This window comes from Rhipicephalus microplus, chromosome 9 (assembly GCF_043290135.1).
Source record: "Rhipicephalus microplus isolate Deutch F79 chromosome 9, USDA_Rmic, whole genome shotgun sequence".
NCBI classification, from domain to species: domain Eukaryota; kingdom Metazoa; phylum Arthropoda; class Arachnida; order Ixodida; family Ixodidae; genus Rhipicephalus; species Rhipicephalus microplus.
Genome location: NC_134708.1, coordinates 89,103,948 through 89,130,077, shown reverse-complemented (window position 1 = coordinate 89,130,077; position 26,130 = coordinate 89,103,948). Strand labels below are relative to the sequence as shown.

The 26,130-nt window shown below is 47.2% G+C and overlaps 1 protein-coding gene across 2 annotated transcripts; it reads left to right on the top strand.

Annotated features, from left to right (window-relative positions):
• The first annotated feature begins 481 nt into the window (after nt 1-481).
• Nucleotides 482-26,130, top strand: LOC119165562 (uncharacterized). Of its 2 annotated transcripts, none has more exons than XM_075872862.1 (5): nt 482-665; nt 6,370-6,506; nt 6,610-6,642; nt 23,129-23,211; nt 25,336-26,130. In XM_075872862.1, exons 1-5 carry the CDS (start codon nt 519-521, stop codon nt 25,485-25,487), a joined length of 552 nt encoding a protein of 183 aa, XP_075728977.1. In that variant the 5' UTR covers nt 482-518; the 3' UTR covers nt 25,488-26,130. The 2 variants fall into 2 exon arrangements, with proteins under 2 accessions (XP_075728977.1, XP_075728976.1); XM_075872861.1 differs by having other exon boundaries at nt 6,575-6,642; nt 23,125-23,211.

Genomic DNA, 26,130 nt, shown 5'->3' with positions numbered 1-26,130 from the left:
ACCTCTCTCTCAGGTTATGTGTTCATTGATGTCTAATGTTTATAAAAATGCTTGAAATTTGCGCCAAACATGGCGCCAATGAGCAGGCGCAGTAGATTTACTCCAAATCGAATTTTTCTACGCCTTGTCTAATCTCATGTTCCTATGACAACATCCTATTCATTCTAGTCAATTTTATGTGGTGCTAATGCTCCTCTTTTCGCCATACGTCTACAACACCACCTCATTTTCCTGCGTTCATTCAGTAAACGTGGCCCAGCCAAATGCTCGTGAGTGCTAACCAGCCTTAATTTAGGTTTAAAAAGGGGCCATCGGGGACCTTACTTTAATGTTGGCAGCTGTTTTGTGCAGCGCACATCAATCTTTAAAGCCTAAATAATGCGTGATTGTTAAAGAGAAAATGAAAAGTAGCCTTACAATAGATTCCAACGACATCCAATTGTTCACTGCTGTGTAGCGAAACAAATGCGTCCAGGTCTGCTGCCCCGTCAGATGGAAAGCATGTTGAGGTAAGCCTGATGCGCACAGCTTTGCTAAGAATAATGAGTTTTAAAAATAGGCACAAACAGCTTCTCGTCGCCATGAACCTTCTCTTTGCCGCCGAGGTGACGCAACAAATGGGTGCTTCATTGACACGTCCTGTGAACATATGTGAAATGAAGCAAGTAAGTGTGTATATCTACTTTTAGTAAAGCCCATACCCCATACTTTTACCCTAAATGCCAAAGTTTTGTTTCTTTATTAGGCGTTCATATTGCAAGTAATAATAGTTATTAGTAGCTTATTCACGCTTGCAACTTAACATAGTTCTGCCACGTATGATCACGGCCGCACTCAGAACTTCGGCGAAAGAATCCTTAGAGTAGCCACTGCACTTATTAGGCTCATGTAACTCTGTATTTGTTGTTCGCGCTGCTTCCGGCCTAAGTGCAAGCATTTGGGTCTTCGCGTCCCATAAAATTGACACAAGCCGGCATTGTTCCTAATTTGAGCATAACTTCGCAAGCAATTCAAATACGCGAAGAATACTCAATAAAGCTGCGTTTACGTAGATAGTATGTTTTTCTTCCTTTATCATTCTTAAAACTGCGCAAACGTGTAAGCATTATGACGAAACATAAAAAAGACACCCGTATTGAGGAAATATTTTACGATATGGTACCTATTATTAGCGGCCTTGTTACATATCTTCACTTTTTGATATTGTGTTAGAGATGCTTAAGGGCTTTTTTACGACTTGAATCCTCTGCATTTTTGAAGCCTTGCTCACAACTTTGCGCAACATTAACGTGATAGCGCTAAAGATCTCGTTTCGCAGTAACTGCTATTTTGGGAACAGTGTCGCTTGTTATTTGCCGAAATTCACAATGAATGCAAATAAAAAAATGGAAGGGCTTGCACTTATGGTACGAGCCTGGGTCACAGCGAAGCTCGTGGTTGAACAGTCTAACTTTAGCCAAGGCTTGAGCAGGTGATGCTTGGTTTTGCGAAGAGTTGCACAATTGTAAAATATCATGCCTGGTTTGGCCACCATTTGCTCACTTGAGTGAGGTCATGCTTATAGTTTTGCACGAGTGTGTTAATGTTTTTTTTTTCATTTTGTTAGGTGATTCTCGGTTTCGGTAAAGGTAAATTTTCCATGATGTATCTTTTTTAGCTTATTTCTTAATAGGAATAACTTCATGCACTTAAGAAATGTTTACGCCATGTTGCTGATGAGTCTTTTTATTATTGCATTGCTTATTTATTGATTACCGATTGGGCTGTAACTGTGTTATCCCTAAGCTTCGGCATTGTTGCATGCGCGTAACTTAGTGATGATTCTTACACAGAAAAAGAACGGGTCACCGCCCTACGTTCGAAACAAGATGAGCTAACGCATTATCATCACAAAAAAAACACATGAACCATCTTCCCGAAGAAATTCTGATAGGATGAAAAGCAGTAGTGGTGTGCACGGCGTTGACCCGGTTTAAACGGGCGTTGACGCGGGTCCTGAAAGAACGGTTTGAAGCAAAACTTGGTGTAGCGTTTACTCGAGTGAACGTTTGTTTTGAAACGCAAAGACAGGGAAAGCGGGTTGGTTTTGTGCAAATTTCCTCTCAGATAAACAGGCCAGTATTTCCACTTGACGTCAAGTGTTTCGGGAGCTCAAAGAGTGAAGCGAGAGAAAGCGTGTTGCGAGTGGGCGGAGGAGCTGGCAGCAGCGGGCGCTGCGGCGAGCAAGCTGCGGGTGAGAGAGTGCGTGACGACAGTGCGCACCTTCGAAAGAAGCTGCAAAGGGAGTGTGACGTGAACGCACAGCTACGGTTTGACCCACTTGGCACCGCACCAGCACCTGCGGTGAGGTGAACGTGTTGCGACGCGTTTGTGCGGACGGCCTTACAAACGTGAGTTGAAGAGATGTTTCGCATCTAAAATTACACCATATCCCGCTAAAAGGGACCATCAGGCTATGCGAACGAGCACGAGGGGTGCACATCTCATTAGCACACCAAGGCTTTTACACAACCATTTGCGCAGACTCGAACGGGCTAGCTCGTGCCAGCATGTTCTGACAAGGACAAAACGCTTTGGCTCATCACGCGTCTGCTGAATCTCGCTGCCCGAAGCCATCACATGATTGCTGAGAAAGTGTAAGGGGGAGAACCCAGAGCGTCTTACCCAACCCCTGAAATAGGCCGGGACGCGCTAGGAAGGGAACGTGTTTTGGCAGAGCTTGGGCCAGCTGTTACGCATACGCAGTAAAAATCGTGGGCCCGTACACAGAATGGTACTCTGCCATAAGCTGCTTCACATGTATTAACGAGGGGAATTCACGCTGCTTATTTCGCTACTTCAAGTTCACAGTACGTTATTAGTGAATTAGGCGGATGAAGAGAACAGGGTAAGCAAATATATTGAAATATTTTTATTGTCGTTATTTGAATTTGGCAGCCTTTTCAGAACCAGAATCAGTCGTCCGCTTGTGTTAGTACGGTTTTTTCGAAAAAAGACACATTTCAAATCTTGTGCGTCGGCCTGACATGCCCCCATACTTACGTATCAAGGAACTTTTGGCCGTTGAAGCATTAGAGCCACATTGAAAAGTTACTCTTTGCAAGCTGAAGTGCATTAGCACATTCAGAAAAAGAATATTCCCGGAACTGTCAAAACAAAAAAAAGATAAGGCAGCATAAAAAGCTGCTTTCCTGGCAGTAAGCTCTGGCCGGGGACGTCTTAGTGGGGTATTCATCGGCAAGCACCAAAACTATTATTGTTAAGCCAAATAAAGAAATAGGGCCAGCACGCAGGACATGCAAAAAACTGTCTGGTTTACATATGTTCATATGTAATAAAAGGGTACAAATAAATCTAACTTCCCTTGCTCGAGGGATGACGGAACTTGGTGTAAATTTAACCTAACGCAGTTGAACTGTGGACCACTAATTCGTAAACGAAAAACGCCATGCTTGCGCGGAATGCGCAGCACGCTCACAGCGAAAGCTAGAAGAGCGGCTTACGTCAAAACATGCTTTTTATACTTGGGTTCTTTTCTCTCAGCAACCACAGTTTTTATAATAATATTTTTGAACAGTATTTAAAATGCTTAATCGGAAATATACTGAAGCAAAAATGCTGTTTTGAGAGCAAGTGCTCTTTTGATACAAGAAATCTCCTAGCTACTATCGAGTGATAATTAGCTGCCTGAAGTAAAATATTTACACAATGTGAGCATTATATTGTGCAGTGGTAAGTCTGCTTCAGTAAGAAGAAATTAATCACAATAATGGATCACAATAATGGCAAAAAGGTTAACACTTTAGCTCTTATGGTTACGCAGAAAAAAACACATAAGAGCCCAAAATACATGGCGAATATAGGGCCTACCCATTTCCCTTAAATTTTTATAAGCCTCATGTTTATTTTTAACACAAAACGTTCTTCCGAAACAACATTTTTAGGTGAATCACTGATATAACAAGAAAACTTTGTACAGATGAACAGGACTTCAGCAAAGTTCCTAATGTTTTCGGTAGGATTCCATAAGGTCGCTCATAAATGCGTAGAACGTGATGAAGCTATTTCTGTGGCAAAAAAAAGATTTCATCAGCGATGCTTCCTGGTAAAAAAGCACTGATTTCCGAGCAAATTTACAATAACTGCGAAGGCTAGGTAAATTTATTAACAAATCATATTAGTGTATTTTGTACGGATATTCATATATCTCAATTGAACAGTCTGCAAAATAAACTCGCTGCTATATTCGCCTTTGCCTGTTCAACATGTATATTTGCGGCTAAAATTATGAGTGATGTGTGAATGCATTCAATGTAATTCTTGTTCGCTCAGAGTTTCAACAACTAGAAACGCACACACGCATGCAAAAGCTCGCAAAAAAGGGACATTTATTTTGAGTACAGAACTATAGAGTACCCACTGAAACAGCGCCGTTGTACTGTAGGTCAATAGCACCCTACAGCACAGTACACCAAATACTACTTGTTTATGACATGTCGCACTGGTCGAATATAGGCAACAATTTATGAGCCTAAGCGCTCGTCTAACAGAAAATCTGTGTTCTCGAGGGATACGTCCGCAGCTACGGCAAATAGGCGTTCGACTGACGCATAAGATGGTACCACTATTGTCAAAAGCTAGCAGCTGGTCGATGGCCGTCTGGCACTGCTGTAAAGAAATAGCTCCAGTGAACCTGCCCTATGAGACAAATACGTTTTTTACAGAAGGCTTGGGATACTTGCAATAAATTTAACGCGGCACGTGACCCGTCACGTTACTGAATAATTAAACGTATGTTAGTTTTTTCTAGGATTACAAAATGGAAATGAGTACATCACTGAATTACCCGAAAAACAACATGGTCTATTCCTCTGTCACATAGATCGGCGCAAGTGGAACGTGTCTTCAAAGAAGTAGCTTAGCGTTCATTGTGCGTTATATTGACACAAGAAGAAGGATCGTGTGCCATCGTAACAAATTGTAATGCAGCTCCAACATGCACCGCTAAGAGAGGAAATTCTAAAAAAACCTACACAAGATGCGCGCCAACAACTGTGAAAGCTGGACAGTTATGTGTGCTCCTCAAACCAAAAAGAGAATGCAAGAAACAGACATACCAGTATATACGCACGTACCACGCTATACCATTGCACAAAATAAATTATACCGACCATTCATTTTATGCATAATTTACCAATTTTGTGGTAGCGCATCAAATGTACTCTATAAGGCATGATGTAGTGGTAGAAGAATTTACGCATCAACAAAAATTTACTTTTCAAAAAATTTAGTTGAAAGTTTATTTTGGTCGTCCTACTGAAGTGGTTATTACGCGTGGTGGTGGTGGTGGTGGTCAAAAACTTTATTATAAAAGAGAACGCATTAGCCCCCAAAATTGCCTTACTGACTAGGTGACATCTTCAGTCTGGGAAGTCATTGGACAATAGCGCTGCCTTCTCTTTTTCAGGTAATGAGGGCCTGTTGGGCTCCAAAGTCGGAGCAGCTAAGCAGCGTTGCCTCTTAGTCCTCTCACGTAGGGTTGGGAAGGAGAGAAACCGCTGTGTTTAGCTGGCAGGCCCGCACCATATGGTAGACATCGGCTGTCTGCTCACCATGCTTGCACGTGCCGGTTAATGTGGGGTCAAAATGTTGTAATGTCGCCGGGAATAGCAACGTCTTTGCTTGGAGCCAGCGTAAAATTCTTTCTTTCGCCTTATACGTGTGCTAAATAATGAGCGGAAGCGAGCCTAGGTACGCTATTTGGCGTGTGTTCAGCTACTTGCTTGCTCAACCACGAAAACGCTGGAATGACGCCTCTCTACTAAAGTACATTCCTCTATTCTTAACGCCTACAAGCACAAGAACACCAGAATAACACACAGGACGACTGATAGGCCTCAACTGATTTTTATTCGACACAAAAAACAGAGTATATAGCATCCACACACAGTTCTTACGTCAGAGATAAAGTATATTTTCATGAAGAATGTCACCACCGCCTTTCTTTCGCTCCCGAACGCACAAGGTTTTTGCTTCCCGAAATAGTCCAGCTATTTTTTTTTTCAAAGAAGCGATTGATAAATTCTCACACATGCATGACCTACTCTGTAAACTGAAGCAAACGAGAGTTATTAGAGACCCTTGGATTTCGAGGATGATTTAGCCATGTGTCAGCACTGCATCTATCGCTTGGTTGAAAAAAGAGTTGAACTCTCTGAGCCATGAATCCACTTCATCACGCTTGACTGAAAGCGAAAACTCCAGCATTGGCTGCTACTGCCAAAATGTTTCACATCAAAGTGGTGCCCACAATACATAAGATTTGGCGGGGTTTTTTATTTGGTGCTGTACAATCTTTTTTTTTTTCAGTTTGAGAACACGTCTGAACGTATTTGGACGGTCAGAACCACAAACCCTGCGCATGTCCGCTGCCTGTTAGATGTAAAGCGTCTCATAAACCAGGAATTTATAATTTTCAACAGAACCTTTTCTTCTGGCAGACGCAGGTAAGAAATATCTGATTATATGTGCGTATGTATGTTTGTTTCATTGAATTTTTAATTTTTCTACTCAGAATAAGTATTCCACTAAGAGGAGCTTTTAATACAGGGGACCCGAGCCGGATGATTACCACCACTTTGGGTATCGTATGAATATTACGTTTTCTAAAACTAGTAAGCTAACAAATCCAAGAACTGCAAGCTCACGTAGCCCATTTCCCTACTTACGGAACTTAGTTCACTTATGCCAATATTTTTTTTCTTTTGGTGCTTCCAGGATTGTTAAGACGGTTTCACTTAGTTGACTTTAGGCCGTCCGCATGTTAAAATATTTGGCAGCCCTGTATTCATAGATCTCAAGCTGTGCTCTTTTCGTGTTCAAAGCTCAAAGAAAAATTATATCACGCATTCAGGTTGTTTTCAGCATCTCCTGTCGCCTACCTGAAAACTACAAATAGAAGTCCGCAAGGTACTATACTTCCCAGTCTACAAAAAAATTATTAGAGTTTTGACTGTACAGTCAGGCGCTAAATTATGTGTATCGCGTAAGCCCGCTCCGAACTGGTCATTAGCACAGTAAGCTTTCTGTTGTCGAGAGAAGTCGGTTTCCTCCTTAGGGCAAACTGCAACAGCAGGAAATGAATACAACAAAATATTGAAGCGTCAGATGTTCAACGGGCAGCCCTATACTTATACTTTCCCGCTGAAGCACACTGAAAGACGTTCCAAAAGGACGCGCAGACGTGAACAGTACAAGCGTGAAATAACAGCTATCGCCTATGTTGCGTCTTCGTCTTTTAGGCACATGTTGCAATTGTCAACAACGTAGAATCCGACGCTCTTAGATACTGAATTCTATGCATTTTCTTGCGTACCCTTCAACCATTTCTATCTATCTATCTATCTATCTATCTATCTATCTATCTATCTATCTATCTATCTATCTATTTATCTACCTATCTATCTAGAATCACATCAGGCACATAATCAAACCCTTTCTTTCGGACTCTTGTTGTACATACATGCATACCAGAGGCCACAATATTCAGGTATGAACCTGCACTTTTTGCGATCAACCGGCCTTTCTGAACGGCTGTAGCCAGAACACCCTTTCTGTGTGTGTTTTCGTTTTTTCATGAGTGCACCTGCGTTTTTAGGGGCGATCTCCTTTAGGTGGCACCCGACCATCCCTCGTCGTAGTCGTAGTGCGTAACCAGTCTTACGTTTTGACCAGCAAGGTGGTGCCTGTGGGCGATTTCTCCTGGGCGTTGTTGTACGATAGTTATTCGCAGCGCGCGTGTTAACTAAAAGCGGAATTCTCCTGTCTCTCATTCTCAATAAGCAGCCATTGGCATGTACATTGAGCACTATCTGACAAGAAAGGGTTGCCAGGTTATACTCGCTGGGCGTAACCTCCTTGATTTTAGAAAGGTTTAGCGAGCGTTGGACCGCGGTGCCATAAATACAGTGAACTAGTATATACCCTGAACTCGACATGGTTAAAGGTGGCAAGTAGACAAGAAGGGCAAGTCGAAACACAGTGTGCGTGTGCCACCTTTCCTTTCCCCTTACAGTGGCATACACGCAGTGGTGATCGCGACTGTTACATACAACGAAAATCGCATATCAGCGATTGCCACTGTATGTGGGATCTGCCAATTTTTTTTCTCCATCTCTATCTACACACTCCTTCTTACCCCTACTTTCCCACCCCCTAGTGCTGGGTAGCAAACCAGGTGCTAATGTCTCGTTTACCTCCAGGCCTTCCTTTTCTCTCTCTCTCTCTCTCTCTCTCTCTCTCTCTATCTAAGCTAGGAATGACATGAACAGACACGGGTGATTTTAATGCAAGAGCGGTAAGAAAAAAATCACACCACATACATGGAGTGAATGTTGATGAGTGTGGTGAAGGGACCATACATACATCCATGCTTCTGTCCGCACGTCCATCTGAGAGAGTTAACACGGGCCGGCGCGTGGACATGACCGACGCCTGACATGCTCTGACTAAGAAATGCATTCGCATTTCAAAGTTTCTCATATAGAACGTATGCAACCCTTAAACATGTTCTGGGGCCAAAACTATCTATCGTCCATTCGTCACCTTTCGCTCAATAACCATATTACAAGACAGCCACTTTCTCTCCCCATATTTTCATAACATCCATTCGCAATGTACGCGCAATCTGCCGAACTTGATCTTCTTTTGAAGTACCGCTTGTGAAACGACCCCTATGCGTCCCCTGTCAGTGGCATCTAACGCAAAGTAAGCGCAGTGTTCTTGTTTTTAAGAGCCAAGCTCTTTCGGCCTTGGGCCGTTCCCTCCTTTATATGCAGCATGTAGCCACCTCTGGTTTATGACTTGGTCAAACGTTGGCATCGTTTGTTTTTAGGAATCATCTTTGGGAAAAGATCTCGTCGGGAATGTTGGAACGAGAGGCCTTTCGTGGTTTCCACAGCATATCTACGGAGTGAATGATGATGAGGCATTCGTGTTGCTAACCGCTCATGCGTTCGTCCGTTCAGCCATTCGTCTATCCGTACATGTGTTCATCCGTGCGTGCGTCCGTGCTTGCGTCTATTCATCCGTGTTTTTGTCCGTGCTTCCGACTGTCCTACCGCGCTTCTATCTGTCCATACGTGCTTCTGTGCGTGCATCCGTGCGTCAATCTGCTCGTGCTTGCGTTCTTCCGTCTGTCTCTGCCTCTTTCTGTCGTTCATTCGGACGCACAGACGGGGGGGGGGGGGTACACGGACAGAGGCACGGACGCGCGGACGGCCAGCTGGTCGGAAACACGGACAGACTGGCGGATGCATTGATGGACGCTTGAACGGACAGATTGAAGCAAGAAAAATGGGTGGACGGTGCACGGACAGACGGAAAGAAGCGCGGACGCACAAAAAACGACCAGACGCTTCGCCGCACTCATTGACATTGACTTTACAGATATTTTGCAATCACAAAAACGCAGCCAAGATCTAGACGCCATATATACAGACGCTGCCAAGTTTCACGATAGAAATGTCGATTCTTGTGTCGTAGTTCTCGCATCTGAGACAGTTTGAGCCCGAAGCCTACAAACTACAGAAGAGACTGCAGTCACACTAGCTTCCACTACGTGCTTGGATTCAGCTGTTTTTCTCATATTCTCAAGCAGCCATGCGTAATTAGTGCAAAGGTCGAGTGTCTACTCAAGCACTCCAGATACTAAAGCATTGAAGCCCTGTGGCGCCGTAAAGCTGTGAGACATGGGTTCCTGGGCATGAATGACTGGAAGCGAACGAGGAGTTTCACGCCATGGCCCGCGTTCCCGCCTACCAGGCTACCCTTCCCCCTTTTCATACACCAGGACTGTGTCCATGGAGGCTCAGTGCTTACGTATTGCCTACTCTGGAATACTGCAACATCATAGGCTGGCAGTATCCACCACCACACTCGAAGCTTAGCGAACACGACAGCACCACACAAAGGAGGCTTCAAAGCGATAGTTGCACACACGGTATACTGGAGGAAGAAAGTTTAAGCGGAAAGACATGGAGGTTAGCCAGTTCCTCGACCGGCTGGCTACGCTGTGCTTGGGAGAGGGGTGAGGAAAATGAAACATGTTAAAAAGAAACGTTGCGAAGATAGGGAGAAATTACAAAAAAATTGCGACAGAGGAAAGGCAACATCAAAGAGTATAAGACACTAAAGTCTGTCTCTGAGGCCAGTTGTCCGCAAAAAGCAAAGCAAAGCTTTCAAAGCCTTCTGGGCTGAGGATGGGCTCGGCCAATGACCCAGAATTTTTTGTTCCGACAAAGGCCGATCGTCTAGTCTATCCAGAGCTGCAGTGAGTTCTTGTCTTTGCGCGTTGAAATGGGTGCACTCACACAGAAGGTGCGCGATGGTTTCTTCGCAACTGCAGTAAGTGCATGTAGGAGAGCTGGCCATCCCAATGAGATAAGAGTATGCGTTCGTGAAGGCCACTCCAAGCCACAGGCGGCATAGAAGAGTCTCCTCAGCTCTCGATATCCTTGGGGGAAGACGAAGCTGCAGATCGGGATCCAAGTTATGCAGGCGCGCGTTTTTGAAGTCTGTGGAGTTCCACTGTACCAGTGTGAGGTCACGTGCAAGCGAACGAAGTCTTGTAGCTGCGTCGGTTCTTGAGAATGGGATGGCTGTGTATTGGGTACCATCGTGTGCAGATCTAGCGGCCTCATCTGTGCGGTCATTCCCACTTACACCGCAATGACCTGGTATCCACTGATACACTATGCTGTGCTGTTTTTCGGTCGCTTAGTGATGAAGAAGCCTTATTTCAGCTACCAACTGTTCATTAGGTCCATGGCGAAAGGGTGATATAAGACATTGAAGAGATGCCTTCGAGTCGAAGAAGATCGACCAAATTCCCGAAGGTTCTTTCACTATAAACTCCAGAGCTGCACGAATGGCTGCAAGTTCTGCAGCTGTCGACGACGTCAAATGCGATGTCATGAATTTAATTGTGATGTGCCTCGCGGGAATAACCACCGCCCCTGCAGAGCTTACTGAAGGCACTGAGCCATCCGTGTAAATGTGAAGGTGTCCGTTGTGCTTCTCTTGCAGGAAAAGTAATGTGGCCTGTTTCAGGGCTAGATGCGACGACTTTTTCTTATTTTGGATGCCAGGAATTGTAAGAAGGGCTTTAGTGGGTGTAGGCACCATAATGGTATCGGCGGCTGTGCTGCATGCGTGAAGTGCAATGGAAGCACTGCGCAATGCTGAGCTAAAGTTGCGCTGAATGCTGAGCGGGGCCTGGAAGTTCGAAGTGAGGCGAGGTGATGAGATGGAAACCGAGCGAAATGTCGTATGTGCATTCTCAAAGCGTCTACGTGAATGTATGCGTTGACTGGATAATCACGCGCAATGATGACTGTCGCTGCTGTAGGCGCGCATCTCGGGAGACCAAGGCATATTCTCAGGGCTTGGGCTTGGATCGACTGGAGGACGCGCAAGTTTGTTCTTCGGATCACGCAAAGCACGGGTAAGCTGTATCGCATATAACCGAGGAACAGAACAGTGTAGAGTTGGAGCATTGCTCGTACCGATGCACTCCACCTTTTTCCAGCAAGAAACCTCAGTACGTGGGTGATCACGGTGAGTTTAGTTTTCATGTGGGCGATGTAAGGGCTCCAGGAGAGGTTGCGATCAACTATGACTCCGAGGAATCGGTGGGTCTTCACGTAGTTGATCGTGTGTTCGTTGATTTTAATAACATATGGGCTCATACCCTTATGCATGAATGCTATAAGCGAGCATTTCTCTGATGACAGCTCGAGTCCCCGTTCTTCCAGGTACTTTGTCGCTGTTGTAGCCGCTCTCTGAAGCCGGGCACGCAACTGAATGCGTGTTACGCCTGACGCCCAGATGCAGATGTCATCTGCATATATTGATAGATGGACAGATTCTGGAAGTGCGTCAACCAGGCCGAGTAGCGCTAGATTGAACAGTGTGGGGCTAAGAACACCGCCTTGAGGCACACCTCGACGGTTGCAATGGTGCGTTGTTGTGCCATTCTCCGTCTTTACAAAGAAAGTTCTGCCTTTCAGATAGCTGTGGATCCATCGGTAAACCCGACCCCCTAATTCAACATTTTTCATGACATCCAGAATGGCTTCATGTGATACGTTATCGTATGCACCTTTCACGTCCAAGAACAACGCCGCAGATAAACGTTTCAGTCTTTTTTGATGCTGAACAGATGATACCAGGTCCATAACGTTATCAATTGCGGACCGCCCACGCCAAAAGCCCGTCATAGCATGAGCGTATACCTCGTGGCGCTCCAGGTACCACTCTAGGCGAGTCAGAATCATCCTCTCCATCACTTTCCCGAAACAGCTGGTAAGCGCGATGGGGCGATAAGAGGTCAAGTGCAGAGGAGATTTAGCTGGTTTAAGCACAGGGACGAGGTGGCTGGATTTCCATGAATGAGGGATAAATCCGCTGCTCCACGAGTCGTTGTACACGGATAGAAGGGCCCGTCTAGCTGCTTCTCCGAGGTTGCAAACAGCTATGTACGTGATCCCATCCGGACCAGGCGATGAGGATCGTTTGCATGCCGTCAAGTCCGCTTGTAGTTCCTCTAGAGAGAAAAGGGTGTCCATTCTTGAATCTCTGGAAACTGGAGCGTTTTCTAGGTGGCGCGTGGTGCACGCGGGCGCATGACCGGCAACTTTCATGCAGAAATCTTATGCAACTTCAATTTCGGTGCGTCCTTGGTGGAGAGAAAGACACTTGAAGGGGCGATGTTGATGTGGCGATGTTCGTAGGCCACGGACAATCCTCCATGTCTGCGTCAAAGGCTTCTGTAGATCCAAAGATTCGCACAGATATTTCCACGAAAGGATTGAAGTGAAAAGATTCGCCGCTGAATTTTTTTCTGTTGGCGCCTTGCCTCCCTCAAGTCGTGAATGGACTTAGTGCGCCTATATCTTCTTTCTGCGTGATGACGGATCGCTCTGAGCCGTTCCAATTCTGCTTGATGTTGACAATAATCTGAAGTATGTTGAATATGATAAGTCGCTTCTTGGGTAGCACCTCTAATCATATCCTCGAGGGTGTCAAGAGGAGGCGTTTCATTTTCTTGACACCTTTTTTCCGTCAGTGACCCGAACTTTGTCCAGTCGATGCGAGTTGAAGTGTCGTAGTTTGGCAATTTTTCCAGGCCCTTGATCTTCAAATAAGTTGGTATGTGGTCGATTCCATGAGTTTCATAGACTGCGAGCCACTTGACCTTTCCATTTAGGCTTCGTGACACAAATGTCAAGTCAAGGCAGCTGCTGTATATTGCGACGGAGTCGTGACGTGGCCGAAGACAGGAGACTTCTTGTTGGGATTTAACTGTTTATTTGGGCGAACCTGTGCCCGGTAAACAGAAAGTCCAATTACAGATGCAGTCTCGCACAGATAGCCGCGAACGGAGCGTCGGCCTTCGATCAACAACTGACAAGCGGCGAAACGCATCGGCATTTATACTCCCGCCGTCGAATGTTCTAGCGCTACCGCTGGCGGCGGCGTACGTTCCAGAACAATCTGTACCATTCGCACAGTGGGCGTGATCTTATCGAAATGATCTACTACAGTCCGAAACCCTCTCGAAAACTGCAGGCGCTGTTTGCGCTGAGAATCGTGTGGTGTTTTGGGACGATAACAAAAGCTTGGGAAATGGAACGTGGCATTACCCCCCTCTGAAAAAGGCATCGTCTCGATGCTTTAACTAAAAATGAAGGCACAATAATAATGCAAGAAAGTACAATGAATAAATTACAATACAACAATAATACAAAAAAACACTGTTTCAGGTTGTTAACGCGCATGAAACGGCTTTAGGCGTGCGACATGGATGACTTCAGGTCGCGATCGGCGTCGTTGAGAGTTCGTGATGCCGTCGGGGACAACCTCGTAATCAAGTGGGCCGAGACGTCGAACCACCCTGTACGGTCCGAAGTACCGTCGCAGAAGCTTTTCACTTAGTCCACGTCGGCGTATCGGCGTCCACACCACACCCAAACATGTTCACCGGGCTGGTATTCCACAAAGCGTCGTCGAAGGTTGTAACGGTGGCTGTCGGTCGTCTGTTGATTCTTGATACGGAGCCGCGCAAGTTGTCGGGCTTCTTCGGCGCGATGAAGGTACTCGCTCACATCGAGGTTTTCTTCGTCGGTGACGTTGGGTAACATTGCATCGAGCGTCGTCGCCGGGCTCCTTCCGTAGACCAATTTGTATGGAGATATCTGCGTCGTCTCCTGCACCGCCGTGTTGTATGCGAAGGTCACATACGGAAGAATGGCGTCCCACATCTTGTGTTCGACATCGACGTAGTACATTGACAGCATGTCGGCGATCGTCTTGTTAAGCCGCTCGGTGAGGCCGTTGGTCTGTGGGTGGTACGCTGTTGTCCGGCGGTGGTTTGTTTGGCTGTATGCCAAGATCGCTTGAGTTAAGTCGGCAGTGAATGCCGTTCCTCGGTCGGTGATAAGGACCTCCGGGACGCCGTGACGTAGCACGATATTTTCGACGAAGAACTTAGCTACCTCGGATGCACTACCTTTTGGCAGGGCTTTTGTCTCGGCGTAGCGGGTGAGGTAGTCGGTAGCTACCACGATCCACTTGTTTCCGAAAGCCGACGTCGGGAACGGCCCCAGTAGGTCCATACCAATCTGCTCGAAAGGTCGGCAAGGTGGATCAATTGGCTGCAGAAGTCCCGCTGGCCTTGTCGGCGGTGTCTTGCGTCGCTGACAGTCCCGGCATGTCCTCACATAACGAGTGACGTCGGTGGTAAGACGCGGCCAGTAGTACCTTTCTTGTATCCTCGCGAGCGTGCGAGAAACACCGAGGTGCCCTGCCGTCGCATCGTCGTGCAGGGCCTGCAGGAGTTCTGGTCGCAGAGCTGAAGGCACCACAAGGAGGTACTTAGCCCGAAGCGGTGAAAAGTTTTTCTTTTGTAGAAGACCGTTTCGTAGAAAAAACGACGCAAGTGCGCGCTTGAATACCTTCGGGACTTCGGCGGTCCAGCCTTCGAGGTATTCTATTAGGGCCTTAAGTTCCGGGTCGGCCCGCTGTCGTTCAGCGAAGTCGTCGGTAGTGATCGTTCCCAAGAAGTAGTCGTCATCCGGGTCGTCGGGTAGCGGTTGGTCGACAGGCGCACGAGAGAGACAGTCGGCGTCGGAGTGTTTTTTGCCGGACTTGTAAATGACAGTAATGTCGTATTCTTGAAGTCTCAGGCTCCATCGTGCGAGGCGACCTGAAGGGTCCTTCAAAGTGGCTAGCCAACACAAGGCGTGGTGGTCGCTCACAACTTTGAAGGGCCTACCGTAGAGGTATCGGCGAAATTTCGACGTAGCCCAGATGATGGCGAGGCACTCCTTTTCTGTTGTGGAATAATTTGCTTCTGCTTTGGATAGCGATGGCTGGCGTAACTAATAACCCTTTCAAGTCCGTCAGCCCTCTGCACAAGAACGGCGCCAAGACCTACGCTGCTTGCGTCAGTGTGTATTTCTGTCTCGGCGAATTCGTCGAAATGGGCAAGTAACGGAGGCGTCTGGAGGCGATGTTTAAGCTCCTGGAAAGCGTGTTCCTGTGACGTTTCCCACTTGAACCCCACGTCGGCCTTGGTAAGGTTAGTGAGAGGATCGGCGATGCAGGCGAAGTTTTTCACGAACCGCCTATAATAGGCGCACAGGCCCAGAGATCGGCGCACGGCTTTCTTGGTAGTGGGCGGCGGGAAGTAGGCGATGGCGGCTGTTTTCCGTGGATCAGGACGAACTCCAGACTTGCTGATAACGTACCCCAGAAACAAAAGCTCTTCATACGCAAATCTGCACTTTTCTGGCTTCAGTGTGAGTCCGGAAGTCTTGATGGCTTGAAGTACAGCTTCAAGGCGCTGAAGATGCTCGTCGAAACTCGAGGAAAACACGACGACGTCGTCCAAGTACACAAGGCAAGTCTGCCACTTCAATCCTGCCAGTACTGTATCCATAACGCGTTGAAAAGTTGCAGGCGCTGAGCAAAGGCCGAAGGGCATCACCTTAAACTCGAAGAGGCCGTCCGGTGTTATAAACGCCGTCTTCTCTCGGTCTCTTTCGTCGACTTCGATTTGCCAATAGCCAGTCTTGAGGTCCATTGACGAAAAGTACTTGGCGTTATGGAGCCGATCAAGTGCGTCGTCTATTCGTGGGAGAGGATACACGTCCTTTCTTGTGATTTTGTTCAGGCGGCGATAATCGACGCAGAAACGTAGGGTCCCATCCTTTTTCTTCACTAACACCACGGGGGATGCCCATGGGCTCTCCGACGGCTGGATAATGTCATCCCACAGCATTTCATCAACTTGTCTCTTCATGGCCTCACGTTCTCGCGCCGAAACCTTGTACGGACTCTGACGGAGTGGTCTGGCATTTTCTTCGGTTATGATGCGATGTTTCGTGATTGGGGTCTGCCGAATTTTCGATGACGACGAAAAGCAATCTTCGTATTGCAGGAGCAGGGCCTTGAGCTGTTCTTGCTTATCATTCGGAAGTGTGGGATTGACGTCGAAAGCTATGGGAGGGGCTTGGTTCCTCTGAGCAGGTTCCGCAGAATCGGCGAGGGCGAAAGCACTGGTGGCTTCGACAATTTCTTCGATGTATGCGACCGTTGTTCCTTTGTTCACATGTTTGTACTCATTGCTGAAATTCGTGAGCATAACCGTTGCTTTGCCTCCCCGCAGCTCTGCAATTCCTCTTGCGACGCAAATATTTCGGGTGACCAACAGATGCTGACTGCCTTCAACGACGCCTTTGAAGTCAGGTGATTCAGGAGCGCCGACTGAAATAATGACGCTTGAGCGAGGCGGAATGGTGACTTGTTCTTCCAGCACATTCAAGGCATGGTGTCCAGACGGCGTGCGCGGTGGTAGTGCTTCTTCTGTGGATAACGTTATTGACTTTGTTTTTAGGTTGATGACAGCACCATGGAGGCATAAGAAGTCCATGTCAAGGATGACATCTCTCGAGCAACGCTGTAGGACCATGAAGTCTGTAGGATAAATACGGCCGTTAATGATGACTCTCGATGTGCAGATTCCTGCATGCGTTATGAGATGACCTCCGGCTGTGCGGATTTGACAGCCTTTCCAAGCTGTCCTAACTTTCTTTAACTTCGCGGCGAACGACCCACTGATGACAGAATAGTCGGCTCCAGTATCGACGAGAGCGGTCACACTGTGGCCGTCGATAAGAACGTCGACGTCGCTAGTTCGCCGTCTCGCATTACAGTTAGGGCGTGGCGTCGGGTCACGGCTGCGTCGGCTTGTTCCGCTGCTTCCATGTTGCGTCGTCAGGCCACCTTCGGTAAGTGAGCTTTCGCCGTCAGGGCTTTGCCTGGTTGGCGTTGTGTTCGGAAAGCTCCGTCGCGGCGTCGTCGTCGTCGGAGGATCTTCGGTAGTTCGTCGCACAGCAACCGCACCTCCACTGGTTGCTGCCCTTAGTTTCCCGGATACGGGCTAGGAGACCGGCCCCGCGTTGGGCCAGAGTACTGTCGGTGGTGCGGTGACGTGCGGCGGCTGGGCGACGGCGAACGCGAAGGGCTTCGTGGTGTCCACCGAGTTCCTGTCAGGTAGTCGGCGATGTCACGTGGTCGTTCTCCTGGCTGTGGGCGCGGTGCATTGATGGCGAAGCCACGCAGTCCCATCTGTCGGTACTGGCAACGGTGGTATGTGTGTCCGGCCTCGTCGCAGTGGTAGCAGAGCGGGCGATGGTCAGGGGTGCGCCAGACGTCAGTCTTCCTCGGTGCACTGCGCTGGGCCACTGGCGAACGGTATGACGTCGGTGGGGGTGGTGGCGGTGGTGGCGTCTGTCGACGGAAGTGCGATGGGGCGGCGTTTTGGCGTGGACGGGGAGGAGCGTTGTGGCGCAGTGCAGCGGCGTAGCTCATAGCTTCCGGCTCGGGCAGCGGTGCGTGGGGAATTAGAAGCGATTGCAGAACTTCTTCTCGCACAATGTCGGCGATTGAATCCACTTGAGGCTGCGCCGAAGGCAACAGCTTGCGCAGCTCTTCCCGCACGATCGCTCGGATCGTTTCACGCAGGTCTCCGGAGTTACTAGCTTGAGCAGCAGTGCAGTCTGCAGTCAGGCGACGATTATACTGTCTGGTGCGCATGGCAGGGTCTTTTCGATAGTGGTCGCTTCGGCTACAAATTCTCGGACTGTTTTCGGTGGGTTTCTGATCAGCCCCGCGAAGAGCTCCTGTTTGACCCCTCGCATGAGGAAACGCACTTTTTTCTCCTCAGGCATGTCTGGGTCAGCGTGACGGAATAGTCGGGTCATTTCTTCTGTGAAAATGGCGACATTTTTATTTGGTAGCTGAACCCGGGTCTCTAATAAAGCAGCGGCCCTCTCTTTTCGAGCGACGCTCGCGAACGTTTGCAGGAATGCGCCGCCGCAGAAAACATCCCACGTTCGGAGCTTGGACTCTCGATTTTCGAGCCAGGTCCTTGCGGTGTCTTCCAAATAGAAAAACACACGACGCAGCTTTTCGTCATGGTCCCAGTGGTTGAGGGCGTCCACACGGTCGTATGTTTCTAGCCAGGACTCCGGGTCTTCAAACGATGACCCATGGAAAATTGGTGGTTCCCTCGGTTGATGCATGACCATCGTGGGCTGGGACGCTGCGGTTGTCATTGTCGCTGCAGTCGTGGTCATGGCCTTGGTCTTCCGCGCCTTGTCGTGTAGAAGCCCGTACTCCGGTGGTAGCCCTTGCTGTCGGCGGCTTGTTCGCTGCTCCTGGTTGGCGTCGGTGTCTTCTCCGCGACGTGGGCTGGGTTCACGGCTTGATGGGGGCGTCCGGTACATGAACGAAGCAGCACCTCCACCAGATGTCACGGGGTCGTGACGTGGCCGAAGACAGGAGACTTCTTGTTGGGATTTAACTGTTTATTTGGGCGAACCTGTGCCCGGTAAACAGAAAGTCCAATTACAGCAGCAGTCTCGCACAGATAGCAGTCTCAGGCTGATAGCGGCGAACGGAGCGTCGGCCTTCGATCAACAACTGACAAGCGGCGAAACGCGTCGGCATTTATACTCCCGCCGTCGAATGTTCTAGCGCTACCGCTGGCGGCGGCGTACGTTCCAGAACAATCTGTACCATTCGCACAGTGGGTGTGATCTTATCAAAATGATCTACTACAGTCCGAAACCCTCTCGAAAACTGCAGGCGCGGTTTGCGCTGAGAATCGTGTGGTGTTTTGGGACGATAACAAAAGCTTGGGAAATGGAACGTGGCAATATCGTTCCCCGTAGAAACATTGGGCTTCCGTCGTTTACACAAAGCAGCTGCTGCTCCAGAGCAAAGGAGAATACTTGCCTTCCGCGACTGTCTGTCTTCTGACTTCCCCATAGTGGGTGGTGAGCATTGAAGTCTCCGGTGATGATCCATGGTCCAGTTGTGGATGTTAACAGTGCACGTAGTCTTTCAGGTTCAAAACGGTTTGAAGGTGATATATATGCGCCTAAAAGCGTGAAACTGAGGTCTCTACGTTTAACTGTCAAGCAGACATACTGGTTGTCATCGTGAGGTGCTACGCGGTGCTCCATATAGGTAAGGTCGCATTTGATATATACAATGACTTTACTCTGTTCGTTGCAGATAGCGGACTTGAAGGCTTCATACCTGGATAGTCGTATTGTATTGTGTAGCCTTGGCTCACAGATAACAATAATTGGAAACTGGTTTTTCAACACAAATTGTCAGATATCAGAAAGGCGGGGCTTGAGGCCTCGGGCATTCCACTGAAATATCGAAGCTCCTTTGACCTCTTTACGAAAGGCTTGCAGAGGCGGAGCCATGGTGCCTTTCCAGACTTGATAGCACCGGCTTCAGCGCATCCACTAACTGAAGTGCACTCTTTGCAGCCGGACTGTCAATGCTAGTGAGGAGCTTACGAATGGTATTCATAAGAACCTTTACCATGGCGACGATTTCTTTGTCGCGACTATCACCGCATTCTCGTTCCGAAGTGATTGTAGACGAGCTATGCGGTGGCTCAAACGGTTGGTCTATCGTTGGCAGCGCTGGCCATGCTTCAGGCGAGCCGGTGATGCTCTTGTCTTGCTTGGAGGATTTGTTATCGGCGTGTCTGGATGCTTGAAGTGGTATGCCGGCGGTCGTTTGGTGAGGTTCAATCCTTGCTTCAGCACTGGGTCTCCTCAGGGGCCTCCAGCGACGAGACCGCCGGCGTCGTACTTGGTCAGCGGCCTCCCTGTGAGTTGAGCCATCCCGGACCATTTGTCTCAACACTTGCATTTCCTTTTTCATGATTGGGCAATCTTTTGACGATGCTTCGTGAGGGCCATGACAGTTTCGACATTTTCGAAGTTCTGCCTGGCAAGCGTCTGCGCTATGTGATTCTGAGCATAGCGAGCACACAGCCAGGTTTGTACAAACAGCACTGACATGTCCCAATCTATAACATTTCCGGCATTGAAGGGCCTTCGGTACAAAGGGTCGCACTGTGTGTAGAAAATGGCCGACCTTGACTTGCGATGGAAGGCTGTCACCCTTGTACACTAGCTTGACGCAGCGTGGTTTGCCAAGGCGACGAGCTTGCAGTATAGTAAGTTCTGCAGACACCGGTTTGATGAGAGCAGCAAAGTTACTTTCGCTGATGGAAATTTCGACGTCGTAAATGACGCCTGCCGTAGAGTCGTGGCCATCAGGTATATATGAGCGAACATTGATGTTATCCAACATCTTGACGTTGCTCAGCACTTCCAATGTGCTTCGTTGAGTGACGTCTACGGCGAGGATATTCTTACGGCCATTTATCCGCACGTCCGCGATCTCTTCCTGGGCGAGTTTCTCAAGAAACCTAGACGTGACTTGACGATTGAGCCGGTTGAGACTATGAGCCGCATCGACCGGCACAAACAGAATTGTGTATATCGTAGGCTCTCGCATCGTCGTCACAATCTTACTTGTTGTTGGAGACGGCATCACTAGTCTTCTTTTTCGCTGCCGCCTTGTCACAGGCACGAAGTCGCCTTCACCGGAGCTTTCGTGGCTGGCCGTAGAGTAAATCAGCGTGGGTTCGCTGACGGCATCACTCGGGCGGCCCGTACGCTTTTTCGTGGTAGCTGCGGACGACGTCAATGGTTGCGGTGGAAGCCCAGGCGAATCCACGTCCATCGCCGCAGTCACTGGAACGGTGTCTTCCACAGAGTCACAGAAAAACTTTGAAAAATTACGCATAGTGACAGCAGTGTTCTACGCCAGAGTCACTTCGTCGTCGTCCTCACGTTATACTGATTCACAGATTGCAACCAACATGACACTGATATATTTGCCCGATTTATGACGTGCCGGACAAGTTGGCTCGCATTATCCTCGAGTGCCCGTACAACACACAAACTGATCGATCACCGCCGCCGAATACTTCTGACGCTTTTATAGGAAACGAACACCTTCCCAAAACGTGGGAGGCCAAGCTCGCCTCGAAAGACCTGGACCAATGGCGATGTCTCATCGTACGGCCAAGGAGGCACTGAAGGCAAGAGGGTTCCTCAGTTGAGGATGCCTCCTAGCTAGGGTAGAATAGGAACTTACACCGCAATACCATTTCGCACAATAATTTTTATTCCTTCTCCTCCTCCACATCACAAGTGGGTAAAAAAAGGCCCAGTTTTGTGTGTGCCTCAAGGGCTGTTTTAAAATTGTAAGAAAGTGTAGAGCCCTTTATGAAAGAAAACTCCCTCAAGGTCCTGCGAGTCTGGATACCATCAACGGCAAGTGGTAACTGTAAATAGCTTGCCGAAGTACGCTGGCGCATGCATGGCATGTAGTGGCTGAGTCGTCAAAGCAGCACGATATGCAGCACCGGATTGCTCGTTTGATTTCCCAATCAGTTTTCATATATATATATATATATATATATATATATATATATATATATATATATATATATATATATATATATATATATATATATATATATATGTGTGTGTGTGTGTGTGTGTGTGTGTAAATATATATATATATATACATATATATATATATATATATATATATATATATATATATATATATATATATATATCATCCAGTGACGGCAAGAAATCATACGAGAGTGTCCTTATAATTGATACCACAAAACAGACGGTGTGATCAAGGTTGGTGTGAGCCACCCTTCCACCTCGACCCAGCAAGCTTTGCATAGTGACCTATAAATTGTGTCTGAGTATATGCGACTATGCGGCGTGAATGCAGGGAATGTTCGTGACTGGAGTAATGAGCATGTCGACGATTGGTGCTTATATACTGACTTCTCAGGGCATGGGTACCTAAAGCTTCCGCTGTGGCAAAATAGGCATGCATAGGCATACAGCCATGGTAAAAAACACTCCGCATTTTGTAAAGGGCCTGCCATCACCTGCCGCTGAAATTGGCCTGAAGCTGACTGGCGCTGCTCTCGGCTGCATGCCAATTGTGCTGGTCCAGTGGTAGGTCGCATGTTACTTTGTATTGCTGGGCACAAGGACAATGCGATCAGGTAGTGACATTCAAAACAGTGACGGCTCATACCACAGTGGAAGCTTTTTGGAGCATCTTCGCGCGTTTCAGCCAGCCTCACCAATTGTGTTCGATATTGATGGCCGATTCACCAGTGCGCTAAGAAACGCACTTTTTCGCGGTAACCACGCCTTTCACGTGACAGATTCCCCTTATTCTCCGAAACGTAACAGGGCACCAGTAAGAAGCAATAAAAACAATTAAGCAGGGGCATTGCGTCATCGACTTGCTGAGTTGTTGCTTCATTACAGGACAACCTCCGGCCTGAAGAGATATTCCTAGGTTCCAGGTCAACAATTAGTCTGTGTCCTCATTTCCCGTAGCGCGTGGGCAAAAAGGGTACAATCCGTTGTAAGGTTTCGGCACCACCATATTGTTTGTTTTTTCCCAGAACACGGGCGTAGTCGCGACACTATAACCAAAGTGAAGACAGATAACATCACTGGGAGTGACATTTTACGCCAACGGAATATCATTATTCCAACATCCCGAGATATTTGCATGTTAGAGAGTAAACGTTTGACGACTGTTCCACAGTGTCTTAGTCTCTTCTCATTTCAGATAGAGATCTGTATAGCATCGAACGCTTTCTCTACACGACTTGGAATTGTTCATGTGCCGTTGTAAAGGTGGTTGCATTACACAGAGGTATGTTTTCAAGTTTTTTCTTCTCTTTCCAACACTAAATACAATACGTAACAAAAGCCTGACCCCTAAATAAATGTGATCGTCTACAGCAAATAGGATTCGTCGTACTTGTAGAAAAAGTGACTTTATTTAATATTTATTTGAATAATGCAGTAATGCGACTGTAAATGTTTCTTCACAGGATCTCCGTTTATTTTTAGGAGTCATTTGATAAATTACAGGAGGGGTTGATTGATTGATACGTGCGGCTGAACGTCCCAAAACCACTATAGCTTTATGATACACGCTGAGTAGAGGGCTTCGTAAATTTTCAATACCTGGGGTCCTTTAAAGTGCCTCCAAATCTGAGCACACGGGCATACAACGTTTTCGCCTCCATTGAAAATACAGCCGCTGCAGCCGGGATTCCATCTCATGACCAGCGGGTCAGCAGCCAAGTACTTAAGCCACTGGACCGCGGCGGTGGGGCTTAGAGAAGGAGTGGTTGGGACGTAGAGAGTCACGATTTTGTTTGGGCATATCAGTAACAGATATTCCCATGGCGCCGTTGCACAACAAGATTTGAAAACTTCGCCAAGATCTTTATCGTTTTTTCACTCTGTTGTATGTGCCGTATTCTTGATAAACTTATCAGTTTAATGATGCCTTTCCGTAAAGCTTATATATGCGGTAAACTGTGAAGAATGGCAAGTCGGTAGACGGATGGACAGATGGACGAACAGACAGACAAAAAGACAGACAGACAAGCATGCAGACAGATGCACTGACGGAGAGATGGATGGATGAACTAACAGACAGACGCTTCGCCCCACTCATTATCATTCACTTCGTGGATATCCTGTAATTTTTTAAAGACGATAGTCTTTCTTGGGGACCTTCGATGCAAAAACTTTGGTCTGTCTGTCTGTATGTCTGTCTGTCCGTCTGTCTGTCTGTCTGTACAATTGTCTGTTTGTTTAGCGTTACCGCGAATTGAGTACTCGAAACAGCACCAGCCGATATTCCGAACAGCCGACCCCATCCGCAGCGCCCACCAATATTGCTCAAGGATCATCGTTCATACGTGTGTGATTTTCAATTAAACAGCAATTATTGGGCATACCTGAGGCACCATAATAACATGTACATACTCTGCATGTTCGTCTTTTACCTGAAAAGGCATACATAAGTAATTCTAAGGATCGCAGCTCTTATCACGCTGCACTGATCATGCAACGCTTGCACGAAGAAGCGAGTGTTTCCAACGCTTTGCTTAGACGACACGGTGGTGTTACCTACCCGTTGCTTTGCGTTCTACACCTTATCACCTCTGATACGGGCGCGCACACCCATCTCAGGGCCAAGCGCTTGGTTTTGCAAAAAAAACTACCACATGGGGCTCATGTCTCACGTGTGACGTGACTTGATGCGCTCGTTCGCCTCCACTGCACTCTCGAGGCACTCTAACGCAGCGCCTCTTGAATACCATTCACCAATTTTCTTGCACAGAACATCAAATAAATGTTAGCTCGCTCTCTTCACATGCAAGACTATCGTCTTTCGACGGCATTTGCAGATTACATGCAGATACGGGGCCAATTTTTCATCCCTGACAGTACGCGTCATCTTGCATTTCTCAGTAAGCATTCACCAAATAGCCTAGCAGAAATTTTTATAAAGAAGGATGGTGCAGCAAACAAGAACAAGCACCCATAGGCACACGTCCCTATGTAAGTAGTTTATCGTATGAGGTTATGCTTATTAGCGTTAAATAAATCAAAAACTCAAAGGATTTTCTCTGTTCGCTTAAAAGAACATGAGAGCGTAATTTATTAGGGTTGCTGATTAAGTCACTATCAACGTCAATATATGCTCGCCATAATTTCCCATATGATGATGATGAGTATGCTGGTTGCCATTAAGGTGCACAATAACGACGACTGGGGTTAATCTCTTTTCTATTCAAGTAGTTATGGATGAAGTAGTTAAGGATTTCCGAGAAATATATATTCAAATGTTTAGTTGTTCTGTTCTCCCTTTTGCAGCAGTAATTGTCATATTATATTTCTTACTTTGTGCTACGTTTATCTGCCCCAAGTGTCTTTGTGCCATAAACATGAAAGTCTGTTCTTTTCGTGCTTCCAGGACGAATCATCTATTATGATCTTCGAGTGAGAAATTCTTCGGTTGAATCAGATATTGACCTCGGCTGCACGAGACATTTCGGCTGGCTTGCCCGCCACGGAAGATCTATTTACAGCTCAGTGTGCCAGAAGAATATATTTATTGGAAAATGAACGCAATCTTCTAGCTAAATGAATACATCTGAAGACATTAGAAGAAAACGTCAGTGATACTCTTCTCAGCTATCACAATACTCAACTCTATTGCGGCCCGATAAAACTTGCCGCCGAAGTTTCTTTAGCTTCTCACTTATTATATGTTCACTTCAGAAGCAGATGTAGTGAGGCTGCCTCGCGTGATTTCTTAGTAAACAAAAAACACCCTGGCAACATGCTTAGTTTTTTGGCAACTCTGCGATCCAGGAGTGGCACGAAATGGAGAGCGTACAGTGTATATGCATCAGTCTTGCTTATATTGTGCTTCATGTTCATACTAATAAACAGCAATGCCAATCAGTGCTTCGCAGTTGCTAAACTTTATCTATATTTTTTTCAGATTTGGCATTTGCATATGAGTAACATTTAGGCATTTCAGGATAATATCCTTCAGTATCTCTGTACATTTGACGCTATGCAGAAAACGCATGATACGACGTTCGGTTGCAACCAAAGTTGGTTTCAATTTATAAACAAACATTAGCTTTATCTCCAGTACTGCGGCACGCCTCTCGTCAAACCGTGTGAGACAATTATCCTGGACGCATTCGTCCTATGCATTTCTTCTAGTTATGTAAATAAAATATTCTACGAATTACGA